We start from the raw sequence: 14,500 nt of genomic DNA on the forward strand, positions 1-14,500 counted from the left end.
TTGTTGAGGATTGAACTCGGGTCTTCTGCGTGCAGAGTATGCACCCCCGCCCATTGAACTCTCCCCTCTGTCCAAGGAAAGGCCCTTTAAAGCTTATTGTCAGAGCTCCTGGAGACTAGTTCTCACCCTCTGCTGGCAGTTTGCAGAGTAGATTTGAAGCAGGCCGTAGTCTCGTTAGGGAATTAGCTATAATGATCCCAGTTGAAAATGTGGAGCCGCAGATCCAGGGAGATAGATAGTCCATGTCGTAGAGCAAACAACCAGCATGCGGAGGTCCTGGGTTCAACCTCCAGCACTGTGTGGTCCCCTAAGCACTGTCTTATTTACCCCGTGGTCCCTGAGGCTAGGTTTGCATGGCTTCTGAGCATTCACAGGAATGGGCCCAGGCCCAGAGTACGCCCAGGTGTGGCCTCTAAAAAAAAAAAAATCAGATGCAAAAGAGTTAGGAGGAAATGGGTAGGACCTTTTGATTGTTTGTCGGAGGTCTGGGGGAAAGTTTGTGGCAGGCCTGAGGGGTACCTCAGCTCCTAACTTGAACGCTCAGTGGGACGGCCGTATTATTAGTTGTAGTAATAATACCCTGCAGGATTGGTTTGTCTTAGCTGTGCAGAGATCGGATGGTGATTCTTCCTGGCTTCTCGTGAGTTCGAGGAGCATGTAGGCATGCTGTGTAGGTGGGGGCTAGGCTTGTAGGACTCACCCTGGTCTGGAAGGAGGGCAGCCTCACCCAGGGGGAGTGCAGCGAGGAAGAGGAGCTGTTGAAGATGGATAGAATTTAGATGGGGAGACGGAGCAGCTGCTGGAAAGGAAGTAGAATGGGAGAGGTTGGCTTTACATAAGGGAGTGGGAGCGGGGGTATAGCGAAAGAAAAGTGGTGAAAAAAAAGATGAATAAAATTGCACAGCAACTCTAGGAACTTTATGAATCAAAGATGTACTGTAAGGGATTTCTTTGTTTTGAAAAAGAGTTTCGGCCCTTGCTCTTCAGACAGAGAAACCGTGAATAAGGGAAGGGTTTCTTTCCTTTTATTTTAGAGCATTTATTTTATTAAAATGACTGAAACCAAACAAAAAGCATTCAGACACTTTGCCTGGTTCTTTACTTTGTGTTGTTTTGGCTGGCTGGGGCAGGAGCGGGACAGGGTGGGGCGGGGTGGTACTCCCAGCGCCGCTCTTGCTTGGCTGTGATACTCATGCTGTGATGCTCACGTACTTAGCACTTGTGTTGGGAATCACACTTCCGGTTTGTGCCTCCCCCATTTTTTCTAAATAATTAATTTTTATAAAGTTGTTCACAGTAGTTCATTACAGGTAATATTCAAACACCAGTCCCTCCACCATATACCTTCCCAACGCCATAAGTGTGTGAAGATTGTTGTATTTCATCCTGAAGCCATTTAAGTCCTTGTATAAGAGATTACAGGCATGTATGTTAAACCCAAACGAATGTGTGCTACTTTTGGTACCTCAGTGGGTTAGAGTATAAGATGTCATGCGGCTACAAATGTGGCCATACACTCCAGGACATTCTGTGTTACTGTCTTTCGGGAGCTTTGTTTCATCGTCTCTGAATCTTGGACCATTCTTGACTGTGTCTGTTGGGGTCCCATCTGGCTGTGTGGAGAAGGTGTGGGAGTGGCTGGGGGCAGTTCTGTAGTGGCCTATACAGGCCTCTACTGGGCATCCATGGAGGGCATCAGCCTGGGCTTGAACTCAGGGCTTCACACTTGCAGGGTGGTAGTGCTTTTAGGCACTGTGGCATGTCTCGGGCCTTTATTGTTATTTTTGGGGGAGGGGTATAACTCCCAAGTGGTGCTCAGGAGGTCCAGAGTCCCCTCCCAGCAATTCTTGGCCTGGGAAGCTGGCAGTTCAGTGCCAAGGCTCAGGACCGTGGTGTCAGGGATTACTGGGGTCACCTTGGAAGTGTTGGGGGCTGCCTCTTGGCCTATATCCTGTAGTGTCAGGGGGCTGAACTCTGCTTGTCTCTCCAGCCCTAATAGACCTTATTTTAAGAAGCGGTTAATCAGAGATGACGTATTAATCAGGGAGTGTTGTATGCTCAGGTTGCATTTTCATTCGTTTTATTGGTTACTACATTTTCTGGCATTTAATTTGGGAGAGGGGTGGTATTCACCAGCAGAGTTGAAAGAGAAATTTTATGATTAGAATCTCTTGGTAATAGCTACTTGAAAAGCGGAAGTTTCCACAATGTCCACTGTAGTGTTTGTGTGTGTGTGTGGTGGGTGGGGTGGGGAGTGGGGGGTTGCTACACCTGGCAGTTACCAGGAATTGCAGTTTCTTTTTGGTGCTGGGTGATGGCAAACACATCTCTGCCTAGACAGATTCACATTATGTACTATACAAAAGTTCACTGTGTTCAGGATCATTCTTTGCCTTCATTTATTTGCTTTTTGAGTCACACTCGGCGATGCACAGGGGTTATTCCTGACTCTGTACTCAGGAATTACCCCTGGCGGTGCTCAGGGGACCATGTGGGATGCTGGGAATCGAACCCGGGTTAGCCGCGTGCAAGGCAAAGACCCTACCCACTGTGCTATTGCTCCAGCCCCTCTCTCTCTTTATTTTTAAATGCAGCTTTGAGAGAGGTATTCTTCAGGAATATTTAAATATGTAGTTTTTTGTTTGTTTTGTTTTGGGGCCACCCCTCTTGATACTTAGGGGTGACTCCTGCCTCTGCCCTGAGGAATTACTCTTAGTGGTGCTGCGGGGACCATAGGGGATGCTGGGGATCCAACCTGGGTTGGCTGCATGTAAGATAAATGCTCTACCCACTGTACTATCGCTCCAGCCCCTCAAGTATGTAGTTTTTATCTTACTCCTATGGGATTCTGTTCACTTTTACACAAGTGTTGTTGTCTCTAGTTTGGGGTAAGGGCAGAAAGAGGATATTGTTTGTAACTTTTAACGGAGGGGGATTGGAAGGAAATTTTAGAATGTTTTGTATTGCTCGCATTTGATCTTTCAGTTTTTTCCTCCCTCTAAGTTTTTATGCTTTTGATATGAATCGTTCCAACTTGTTCTCTTCTTCCGATGCAGGTTCAACCTTAAAGTGCAGTTGCAGATTCTAGCAAGCTTCATGCTCACTGGTGTGTCTGGAGGTGCCAAGTATGCTCAGAACGGGCAGCTCTTTGGTCGCTTTAAGCTCACTAAAACACTTTCTGAAGATACGTTGGCTGGACGGCTGGTGATGACCAAAGTCAGTGCCGTGTATCTATTGCCAGTCCTGAAGGAGAGGCAAGTCCAGACCCAGGGAACCAAAGAGAAGGCGTATGAAGCTACTATTGAAGAGAAAACAAAAGAGTATATATTTTTAAGGATATCCAGGGAATGTTGTGAGGAGCTGAGTCTTCGGCCTGACCATGATGCACAGGTATGTTCTGTAGATGGCATCTTCCCTGCGGCTGCCAGAGGTCACCGCTTTGCATCCGGTTTTCCTTCTTGGTTCTGCCTGGGACAGGTGCAGCAAGCCCTGACCTGTCAGCAGGTGGGTGTGGTGTGGGCCTCACTCACTCTCAGAAAAGTGATGATCTTTAAGAAATGTCAGGGGCCGGAGAGATGGTACATTGGGTAGGGCATTTGTCTTGTACACGGCTGACCCGGGTTGGATCCCTGGCATCCCATATGGTCCCCCAAGCACAGCCAGGAGTAATTGCTGAGTGCAGAACCAGGAGTAACCCCTGGGCATCGCTGGGTGTGGCCCAAAAAGAAAAAAAAAGGTCAACCAGAGTTCTAGTTTTATACACAGTCTAGCTTTCTCTGATAAGAGTTTGAAGAGCAGCAGTGTAAGAACAGATTGAAAGAAACGGTCCTGGGATTCGTTTTATTCTCAATTGTGTCTGCTTGGGGTCTCTTTCTGTTTATGGATTTTTCTGCTTATTCAGTTGAGCATTTTTAACTGGAAAGCATATCTTTTTTTTTATTATTTGTTTCTTTGTTTTATTTATTTGGGGGCCATACCTGGTGGGGCTCAGGGCTTATTCCAAACTCTTCGTTCAGGGGTTCACTCCTGTGGGACTCTGGGGTCCATTTGTGGTTCCAGGGAATGAACCCAGGTTGGCTGATAGCAAGCACCTTACCCTTGTAAGCTTACTTACCAGCGTGCTATCTTCCTGGCCTTCTTTTTCTTTTCTTCTTCTTTTTCTTCTTTTTGTTTTTTGTTTTTGCTTTTGGACCACACCCGGCCGCTTACTCCTGGTGGAATCTGGGGACCATCTAGGGTGCCAGGGATTGAACCTGGGTTGGTGGCATGCAAGGCAAGCACCCTACCTGCTGTGCTATCACTACAGCCCCATTCTTTTTCTTTGAAAATATTAAACATGGGGAATATTATTCGTTCACAGTACATTGATACAGAGTCTTCGGTGTTTTGTTTTGGGGCCACACCCGGCAGTGCTCAGGGCTTACTCCTGGTTCTGTGCACAGGGCTTACTCCTGGTTCTGTGTTCAGGGATAACTCCTCACAGTACTGGGGGACCGTGGGATGCCTGAGATCCAACCTGGGTCTGATGTGTGCAAGGTAAATGGCCTACCTGCCTGTACTATTGCTATAGACCCTTGGGGTTCTTTTCTTTTTTTTTTTTTCACTTGAGAGATGATATTTCACATATTTCTACTGCTGATTTTGTCAGATGTGTTCTTTATTGGAATGAAGGAATTAGAAAATCTCTTTTTGTTTGCTTGTTTTTGTTTTGATTCACATCTGGAAGTGCTCAGGGGTTATTCCTGGCGACCTCCCCAGGGGGACCATTTGGGCTACCCACTGTACTATCTCTCCAGTCAAGAATTAGAAAATCTTTTATCTGGAGATTAAGATTGGGTCTCCTAGGTAATAATAGTACCTACATCATTACTACTGTTAAAGAAAATTATCTGGGTTAAGTGCTTATTATAGAACCTGGCATTAAATAAACAGCACATCTTGACTATCTGAATTATTATTAGGATATATATGATTATTGTACGTTGATAGTATCTCTGAACTTGGTACCCTAAAAGATTTTTCCCAGTACATGTGAGTTGGAGGTGTTGATGTTTCATATTTTAAAAAATAAAAAGTTTTGTTTTGTGTTTCAGGTTGAACTTCAGTTTCAGTTAAATCGGTTACCCCTCTGTGAAATGCACTACGCGCTGGACAGGATCAAGGATAACGGGGTTTTATTTCCAGACATCACCATGACACCAACCATACCTTGGAGTCCCAACAGGTACAGAAAGGGGGCATCTTACTAACAAGCACTACGGCAGTGAGGAATTGAGTACGTGTCGCAGAGAGCTGAAGCAGAGTTTCATAAGAATGTTTGCTTATATGCTTCACGAGATAATTTATTAGCTGGAAAAAAGGAAATAAAAGAACCTTTTGGGAAAAAAAACATTTAAAGTTTATCAACTATTTTCTTCTTTTTCCCTCAGCGTAAATGAATTCCATTGCTTTTTTAATTTGACAGGATGCCAACCGGCTTCAAAATATTGCAGCATCGAATGTGAATGGGAAAATTAGAGCCTTTTAAAAGTGGTTCAAGGAGTCAATTTAAAATAATTTTTGAAGAGGGATACAGTTTTGTAATTTAGCAAATTAGGGAAAGTATCTTAGAAGATGCCACTTTGAAAATTATTTTAAAGTTAACAGTCAGATGACATGTCTTACTGCATACACTCCAGTTGCCACATCTCTCCATGTAATGAAATGTGATGCCTCATTTTATTCTAAAATGACAGCCATGATAGTTGCCATGGTGGCATCTTTTTTTTTTTCTCATTTATTTGGGGGCCACACCTACTGGTGCTCAGGGATACCACCTGCTGTAGGGGATGGAACCCCAGTCAGCTCTGTGGCCAGCAAGCATCTCCCCGAAGCTTTATTTATTTATTTATTTAATTAATTAATGTAGGAGTACTGCTGTTTATTCAGCCACTGATGAGGCTGATTAAATTGGGCATGAACTCCACCTTACGTTTTTTTTTCATTTTTTTTATAATTTTATTTATTGAATCACTTTGAGAATAGCTACAAAGTTTTTGGGCTTAAGTCTTGGTCATACAATGAAACACCCATACCTTCACCAGTACCCATTCTCCATCACCAAAAACCCCAGTATACCCCCAATCCCACACCCTCCCCCTACCTGTGGGGCAGATGATTTCCACATTATTCTCTCTCTTCTTTGATTACATTCAGTATTTTGACACCTGACCCACCATTATTATTTGGGATTTTACCCCAACACTCGGATATGCCAAAAAGCCAACAGTAGACAATTTGTTTTCTATTGCTAGTTATGAATAACATATGATGTCGCATGGCTGCAGCAGTGGTCACACAATTTTGAAATTCCGAAATTTTAACAATTAAATCTGGAGGGATTTCTGCCAAAACCTGCTGAGTTCTGAGATTTGTTCCTGAGTATCTTGGATCATGGCCATTTAGCAGCTTGATCAGGAGCCAGAGAGGCTATTTGTGGGCGGCTACTCGGGGTCTCTTGGAGTGGGAAGGAAAGGGCCAGCTCCACCCCCATACCGTGAGGCCCTGTGTGTCTCATCACTGCGGGCCCAAACCTGACTGTTCAGTGGCCTCTGGAGGATGGCAGCCACCAAGCCACCAAGGGGGAGCAGGCGGGGGGACAGCACCCTTTCCCCCCTGGGGTGGCCCGGCAACAGTAACCTACTGTGCAGTCTAGATGCATTTCTGCCAAAAGCCGCCGGGTTTCGAGATTTGTTTCTGAGTCTCTAGGATCATGGCCGTTAAGCAGCTTTGTCAGGAGCCAGAGAGGCCGTTCGTGGGTGGTGACTTAGGGTCTCCTTGGGGTGGGGAGGTAAGGGCCGGCTCCACCCCCATCTCATGAGGCCCAACATGTCTTATCACTGTGGGCCCAAACCTGACTGTCTAGTGGCCTCGAGGATGACGGCCACTGGGCCACCGGGCCACCAGGGTAAACAGGCCAAGGTACAAAACCTGTTCCCACCTGGGGTGGCCCGGCGCCTGTAACTTACTGCAGGGACTGGATGCATTTCTGCCAAAAGCCGTTGGGTTTCAAGATTTGTTTCTGAGTCTCTGGGATCATGGCCGTTAAGCAGTTCGATCAGGAACCAGAGAGGTCTTGCCTCCAGTTATATAGCTGAGCTGGAGGTGGTTTGTGGGTGTGTCTCCCACATACCTAACTTTTGGCCGTTTACTTTCTTGGTAAACTTTGCCCCAAGTTTTTGGGGTCTTGCCAAAGGCATAGCAGCAATTTTGGGATATCTGGAAGTCTGAAGGCACCATCAGGCTGCTGATGCACTCGCCTCACAGGTACAGATTGACCTGCTGGTGGCACCATACCCTCCTGAAGCTTTATTTTTGTCCGGGACCCCTGCCTGTGATCTGCTGGTTCCACCTCTTTGGGGGCCACATCCAGCCAGGCTTGCTCAGCAGCTGCTCCCTGCTCTGTGCTGGGAGCCGGGTCACCTCCTGCATGTAAAGTTAGCGTGCGGGTCAGCCTTCAGGGTGCCTGGACTGTTCAGGTGCACCTCTCTTCTGCGCCAGAGCAGACCCACAGGCAGGAGAGGGTTCCTACGGGCTGGTCTGGGCAGGGCAGTCTCTTTCCAGTATGGTTTTGTTTGTTTTTTGAACTTAGCAACTTCCTTTTTCGAGAGTCGATGCGGGACACACCCAGCAATGTTCAGAGCTTTCTCCTGACCCTGTACTCAGGGATCACTCCTGGAGGTGCTGACTGGACCATAAGGGATGCCAGGTTGGCTGCGTGCAAGGCAAATGCCTTATCCTCTATACTGCGGGTCTAGCCCAGCAATTTCCTTGTTTATCAAAGATGGAACATGAAGAAGTACTGGCAGCATTATGAAGGACTGTTTGGGCCAAAGTGCTGGAAGGAGTGAATAGCTTCCAGGAAATCTAGTGCCACTGTCCCAGAGTTCTTTTGTTTGCTACTGAAGGTTTTGTAAATTTCAGACTACAGATGTGACTCAGAGGAAGAGTACGCGCTTCATTGTATGGGCCCTGGGTCTGATCCTTGACTCCCCCTCTCATTTTATTATTATCTTTAATTAGATAAACCAGTAATGGTGTATTTATGTACTTCACTTGCTTTTAAAGCTTTATGTTTTTAGAGGAATTTTGTTTGAAATTACCTGCCACACAGCAATGGTTTTGCAAAACTGCATGAATATTAAGATTTTTTTTTTCCCCCCAAGGATAGTTCTTCTGATTTTAAAGGAGTAGAGCCTTGCCCAGAGGGAAACTTCCTGTTTCATCCAGGTCCTCTTCCTTCCAGATTAATTTTGCAGACACTTAGCAAGTTCTCCCGGGAGTCTTTCTCCACGCCCTTCCTATTTTGGTTCGCATCGCTGTCATTTGTGCCATTGTGGTTGTGCTCCATGGTATTTTTGCTGTAGTCGTGCGAGGGGATGTTGGTGATTCTCCACTTGGTTTGATGCCTTCCTGCAGCTGCTGTCTCTGAGCCTGGGCCAAGCCCTACAAGGCACGTTGGAACCTCTGACTCCTCATGCAGTGTTTCTGCTAGCGTGACAGGTGTTCTCTGCTCTGAAAACTTGGACTTAGGGATGTTATTTGTGTGTGCGAAGATATTAGGAAACAGGCTTTAGTTTGAACTTTGAAAAGTTGCTCTTTTCTTTTTTCTTCTTTGGTGTTTGGGCCTCACCTGGTGGTGCTCGGGGGTTACTCCTGGTCCTGCAGTCAGGGGGCCAGATGGGAGGCCGGTCAGCGACATGCAGGCAGACCCCCTGCCTGCTATGCTCTCACTCTGGCCCCAAAAGGCTATTTTCTAAATTATGAACTTCGTACAAGTTTGATAACTTGAAACATGGCGGGTTTTCCCTCTTCCTCTTGTTTCCCATTACTAAGATCTTTTAGTGGGTTAGTTGACAATGGATTAGTCAATTGAAAGTCCAGGGAATAGAGCCGGAGTGATAGCACCGGTGATGCAGTGAGTGGGGCCCTGTGCTCTCTCTCAGGCAGTGCAGTGCCCCTCACCGTATAAGCGCTGACCCTGACCACTGCCGGCGCCGGTCCTGGCATACCCCAATACAGCTGGCCTCAAGCAGCAAAACACAGACCCAAAGCACCTGTCCAAGGAACCCCAGGAAAGAATCCTTATGTTCCATGAGCCCTGCTGAGGGCAGCCGCCTTTAAATCAGGGGGAGAATAGGGACAGGGCAGAGGGCTCCTGGGAAACGAGCCTTTCCTTTGAGTCTTTCTGCTGGTCAAAAAAGCTACTATTTCATTATTATCAGAAAAAAAAGTTGACTGGTGCTTATGAGACAGGAACATTACTTTTTTTTTTTTTTTGGATTTTTGGGTCACACCTGGCGATGCACAGGGATTACTCCTGGCAGTAGCTCAGGGGACCATATGGGATGCTGGGAATCGAACCCAGGTTGGCCGCTGTGCTTTCACTCCAGCCCCTGGAATATTACAGTTTTGAGATACTGTCATTGCCAGCTGTAGATTTGAGAGCAGGCGAAAAATGTGCATTGTCTTTTGATTAGCTCTTAAAATAATTTTGCACTTGGAAGAGAACAAGATAACTTTTTAAAATACATTTAAAAAAAAAACAAAAACAAAATAGGAAAATGGTACTGGAGAGATAGCATAGTTGTTAAGGTGCTTGCCTTGCCTGCAGCTGACCTGAGTTTGACACCCAGCCTCCCCCACCAATCACCTCCTGTGGGCCCCCAAGCACTGCCATGAGTCTGAGTTGAGTGATCCCTGGGCACAGAGCCAGGGGTAAACCCTGAGCATTGCCAGGTGTAGCTCAATAGAAAAATACAAACAAACAAATAGAAAACAAGGAAAAAGGAAAACATTCTACACAGGTTCTGTTAGATAATTTTCTAAAAATGGAATTTTGGGGAGGGTTTTGTTTTGCTCTGTTTTGTTTTGGGGCTACACCTGGCAATTCCAGGGCTTATCTTCACTCTGCCCAGGGATTACTTCTGGCGGTGCTCAGGGAACCATGTGTGGTACTGGAGGATGTAACCAGGGTCTTGCTGTACTATCCCTCTGTCCCCTAAAGCCTGCACCTGCACGCTCCTGAGCTGTCACCCTGCCCAGCGGTGCTTGGGTGGCCTGTCTTGTTGAGGACTGACCTTGGGGCCTCACTGTGTGCTGACCGCCTGTGCCACCGCCCATTCTTTTAGTTACTTGTCCCGGTTCAGTGAAATCGGGATATTTGATGGCCACACCACGTTGTCTTTATTAATAAGATTTGCACGCTTGGGTGACCAGGCATCAGAAGTTCAGTTATACTGGTGATAAGTGTGAACGGTACAGCTACATAGCCAAAACATAGGCTAAATAACACTGAATACAGGCGTTGTAAGCCACAACCTCTGTGGAATGGGCCCGACCCGTTGACAGGTGAAGACAGGGTGGGGAGGGACTCTGGGAACTCTGGGGGAGGGAAGCGGACACAGGCAGTGGGATTAGTGTGGAAATCTATGCCTAAGACTCAACTATCAAAAAATTTGTAAGTCAGTTCTTTAAGTTTAAAAAAAAAACCCGACATACACATGCGTGCACATGCTAAGATCAGCATGTTCCAAATGCGTTTTTATTTTCTGTAGACAGTGGGATGAACAGTTAGACCCTCGTCTAAATGCCAAGCAGAAAGAGGCCGTTCTGGCCATCACAACGCCACTCTCCATCCAGCTGCCCCCTGTCCTCATCATCGGCCCCTACGGGACAGGCAAGACCTTCACCCTTGCTCAGGCCGTCAAGCACATCCTCCAGCAGCCTGAGACCAGGTAAGAGAGCGGGAGGTATGGCAGGGCACACAGAGCACGGTGGCCAGCCACGTTGGGGCACAGACCCTCTCCCGGGCATACAGAGCAGGGTGGCCAGCCCCATTAGGGCACAGACCCTCTTCCTGGCATACAGAGGCCGCAAGGTGGTTTTCCTGCAGCCTGTAAATATAAACAAAACATATGGACTTCAAAAAAAAAAAAAAGCCAAAGCATTGAAATTTGCCTTCTGACAGACTTCCTTAAACATTGGCAACATCAAGGATGATAGCTTTTAAATAGCCCTGGCGGGGGTGGAGGGGGGACCCATTCCTTTTTCTTCCAGGGGACTGCGTTTATGCAATATGTCAGTGCTAGCAGAGTTTTTACATCATTTTCTTCACCCTGAACTGTATAATAGTAGCTTTAAGGATAATTTGGGGGAATGAAAGGAATTTCTAGTGTAAAATAGTAATGTTATTTCCTAAAGGCACCCTTGAAAAATATTTTAGAGATTACTGAATAAGTGAAGGGAAAAATGTGTAATATTATGATGGCCACTGCTTTTTTTTTTTATACTGCTTGAATAGTTTTGTGTTTTATCATTCTTTTTATTTGCACCATTTATTTCAGCAGGATTCTCATTTGCACCCATTCTAATAGCGCTGCTGATCTCTACATAAAGGATTATTTACATCCATATGTAGAAGCAGGCAACCCTCAGGCGAGACCTCTCAGGTATTTTTTAAGGCTTCTTATGTATCTGTACCCTACTTTATTATTCTTAAGAAAAGGTGTCTGTAAAGATCTCCATGACTGTTGAGCAATTCTACCTTGTGTCACTATGCATTGGCATTCAGAGGTTCTGTCTTTTGAAGAGACAATTTAAAGTGAAGAAAAAAAAATTTACAACACCAACCATTCATTTCTTAAGCATTAAGTAAAGAGAAAGACATCCTTTTTTAAGTTTCATATGTAAATATGTTGTTATAACCTGAACAGACTTTGATGTGTACCTCTCAGTGCTGGGATAGAAATAAGATAAATGTGATTACTTTAAATCAAATCAAATAGACTTAAATGAGCATATTTTGCATGGCGAAGTAGCCAGGCAGTGATAATTCTAACTCGACATAGAATTTGACCGTGATCATGCAGGTAATTTCCTCAAAGCTGCACAGTGGAGAAGCATGAATGGCGGAAGTGATTTTTACAACAAAATCAATTGGGATTTGTGCCACTTAACGATCATTTACAACACAAAATGTCAGAGACCATTTTAAGTTGCTATAGAAAGGACCTCTCAGTGTACCTGACTATGAAATGTGCTTAATAAATACAGGCTTACCAGGGAAATAAAAATCCTTTTCTTCAGAAAACAATAAAGATCACTCAGTGGTTATTTATTATGCCATTTGCTTTCATTGTTATATAGATTAATATTTAGTTTTGCCATTTTACAAACTAATATGTCATGCCCTGTGTTGATTGACTACAATTATTCTTGTTCATGGATTAATTTCTAACCACACTTTTATATCATAATTTACTAACTTTTTATTTCTAGTTGGGCTCAAGCATGGAAAAATGAGTTTGCTATTTAATTCTTTAATAGCTAGAGCCAGAATCTTACAAGAGAGAGGAGTGGCATGGCCTGTTAGCAAAGGTTTCCCATACCATCTTTCACCGGGAAGACAATTTCGAGTAAAAGTCGTTCTTTGATGTAGAATTCAGTTCCATTTTGTAAAGATGTTCGTGTACTGAGAACATAAGTAAAATATCAGTGGATAAATTCATCGTAACCCTTTTGCTTTAGATTCTGACCTTTTTTTACTCAGTGTGAAATTGAACTGCCCGCAAGTAGCATTTTTACCCTGAATGGTGGAGATAATATTTTGTTTATTTTTATTACTGGTCGAGCCTGTGCAGGAGAGTTTATGTGGTAAATGTGTGTGCTGGGTAGGAACTGTGACAATCACACTTGTGATTGTGTCCCCGACTGGGGGTCAGTGTAAATGAATGCATCTTGGTTAACCTAGCACAGGTCATTTGGCAGTTTGGGCAGAGAATCCTCTGATGAACTTCAAAATCCGCCAGTTGACTAGCATCATGTTGAGACTTCCCCACGTAAATTTATAGCTAGGAGCTTATAAGCCATCACAGAGCACATCAATTTTATAGAAGAAGAACTTCTATTCTAATGAGGCTATCTGTATCTTTGTGGTGACCCAAATACAGAAATTTGCCTTCCAGCAGAAAAACTTGGCCTCTCACTTTAAAAAAAATTAATTTTTTAATTAAATCACTGTGAGATACAGTTACAAGCTTTCATGTTTGAGTTTCAGTCATACAATGATCGAACACCCATCCCTCTACCAGTGCACATTCTCCACTACCAATGTCCCCAGTATACACCCCCTCTTTCCAACCCTCCCCCTACCTCCATAGCAGACAATTTCCCCCATACTCTCTACTTATGAGTATTATGGTTTGCAATACAGATACTCAGAGGCTATCATGTTTGGTCCTTTATCTACTTTCAGCATACATCTCCCATCCTGAATGATCCCTTCAAACATCATTGACTTAGCGATCCCTTCTCTATCCCAGCTGCCTTCTCCCCCAGATCATGAGACAGGCTTCCAACTATGGTTTGGCCTCTCACTTGTCTCAAAAGTACTTTAAGATGAAAAACAAATTCTTTTTTAAAATGTCATGTTTTTTTCATTAGTAAATGAAGTACTTTAGGAAAAGATTCGACTGTCTGAGATTTCTTTTTTGTGTAGACCTAATTCTCACCATAGTTTGCTCTTCGGGAATTGTTAACATACAGATGTGTTTCTTAGAAGTGATGCTTGAATTGTTAGAATTTATTAGTGCCATTTATCGTTCCATTAACTGAGATTACTTGTGCTTTTTCTTTCGGAGAGCAAATGCGAGAGGTGTGTGAGGTGGCGTGAAGGGAGAACTTTAGCAGGACTCCAGGGAGACAGGTTCCAGGTGAATTGTTGGGACATGGGAGGGTACCCAGTGTCTGCGTGTGACCGGGAAGGTGTGTCTGGGGTGTAGGATTGATGAAGAGTTGGCCTTTTAAATAGTGTGGTCTGGACAGGGTCCTGGCACATGCATGGAAAAATATCCATTAGCTTGTCAATCCAGTAAATAGGTTTAAGTATTTACACTTCTGGTTGAAATGTTAAAAAAAAAAAAGAAGTTGAGATTCTATATCCAGATAGGGAGTTAGAAGCCATTTTATATTCCATTTAGCTTTAACTTCTTTGTTAGAACTAGATTTTTAAGATGGAATAAAGAAAATTTTTCTGTATATGTTTTTTGTTTGTTTGGCTTCGTTTTGGGGTCAGACCTGGTGGTGCTCAGGACTTACTCATGACTCTGCAGTCAGGAATCCTGCTGGCGGGTCTCAGGAGAGCATATGGGGTCCTGGGGATTGAACCCCAGTTGGCCTCATGAAAGGCAAGCACCCTACCCGCTGTACTATTCTAGTCCTGAGGTTTTAAAGATTAGTATCTGGCTCTCACAAAGTTATTTCTTAGTGGGTAGAGGTTATAGAGAAGGCTTGCATTTATAGTTTTCTGGGAAAATAAGCATGTGTGTTTTTGGTTTTTTTTTTTTTGGTATGAGTACTGCTATTTATTCAGCCACTGATTAGCTGATTGGCATGTGTGTATTTTTGGCCATTTGTTTTGTTTTGTTTTTTAGGTTTTTGGGTCACACCCAGAGATACTCAG

General features: G+C 44.5%; 1 protein-coding gene across 2 annotated transcripts in view; it reads left to right on the forward strand.

The window, feature by feature from the left end:
• Window positions 1-14,500, forward strand: part of HELZ (helicase with zinc finger) — a 183,524-nt gene that overhangs the window by 80,790 nt on the left and 88,234 nt on the right. Inside the window, exons 14-17 of one of the 2 annotated variants that reach the window (XM_056127342.1) lie at window positions 3,057-3,390; window positions 5,094-5,224; window positions 10,596-10,775; window positions 11,385-11,489. In XM_056127342.1, coding sequence (XP_055983317.1) covers window positions 3,057-3,390; window positions 5,094-5,224; window positions 10,596-10,775; window positions 11,385-11,489 — 750 coding nt within the window. The remainder of the gene's footprint in view (window positions 1-3,056; window positions 3,391-5,093; window positions 5,225-10,595; window positions 10,776-11,384; window positions 11,490-14,500) is intronic. The other variant, XM_056127343.1, reaches the window with a different exon arrangement.

The sequence above is a fragment of the Sorex fumeus genome, unplaced genomic scaffold (genome assembly GCF_029834395.1).
Source record: "Sorex fumeus unplaced genomic scaffold, SorFum_2.1 ptg000063l, whole genome shotgun sequence".
Classification (NCBI taxonomy): Eukaryota; Metazoa; Chordata; class Mammalia; order Eulipotyphla; family Soricidae; genus Sorex; species Sorex fumeus.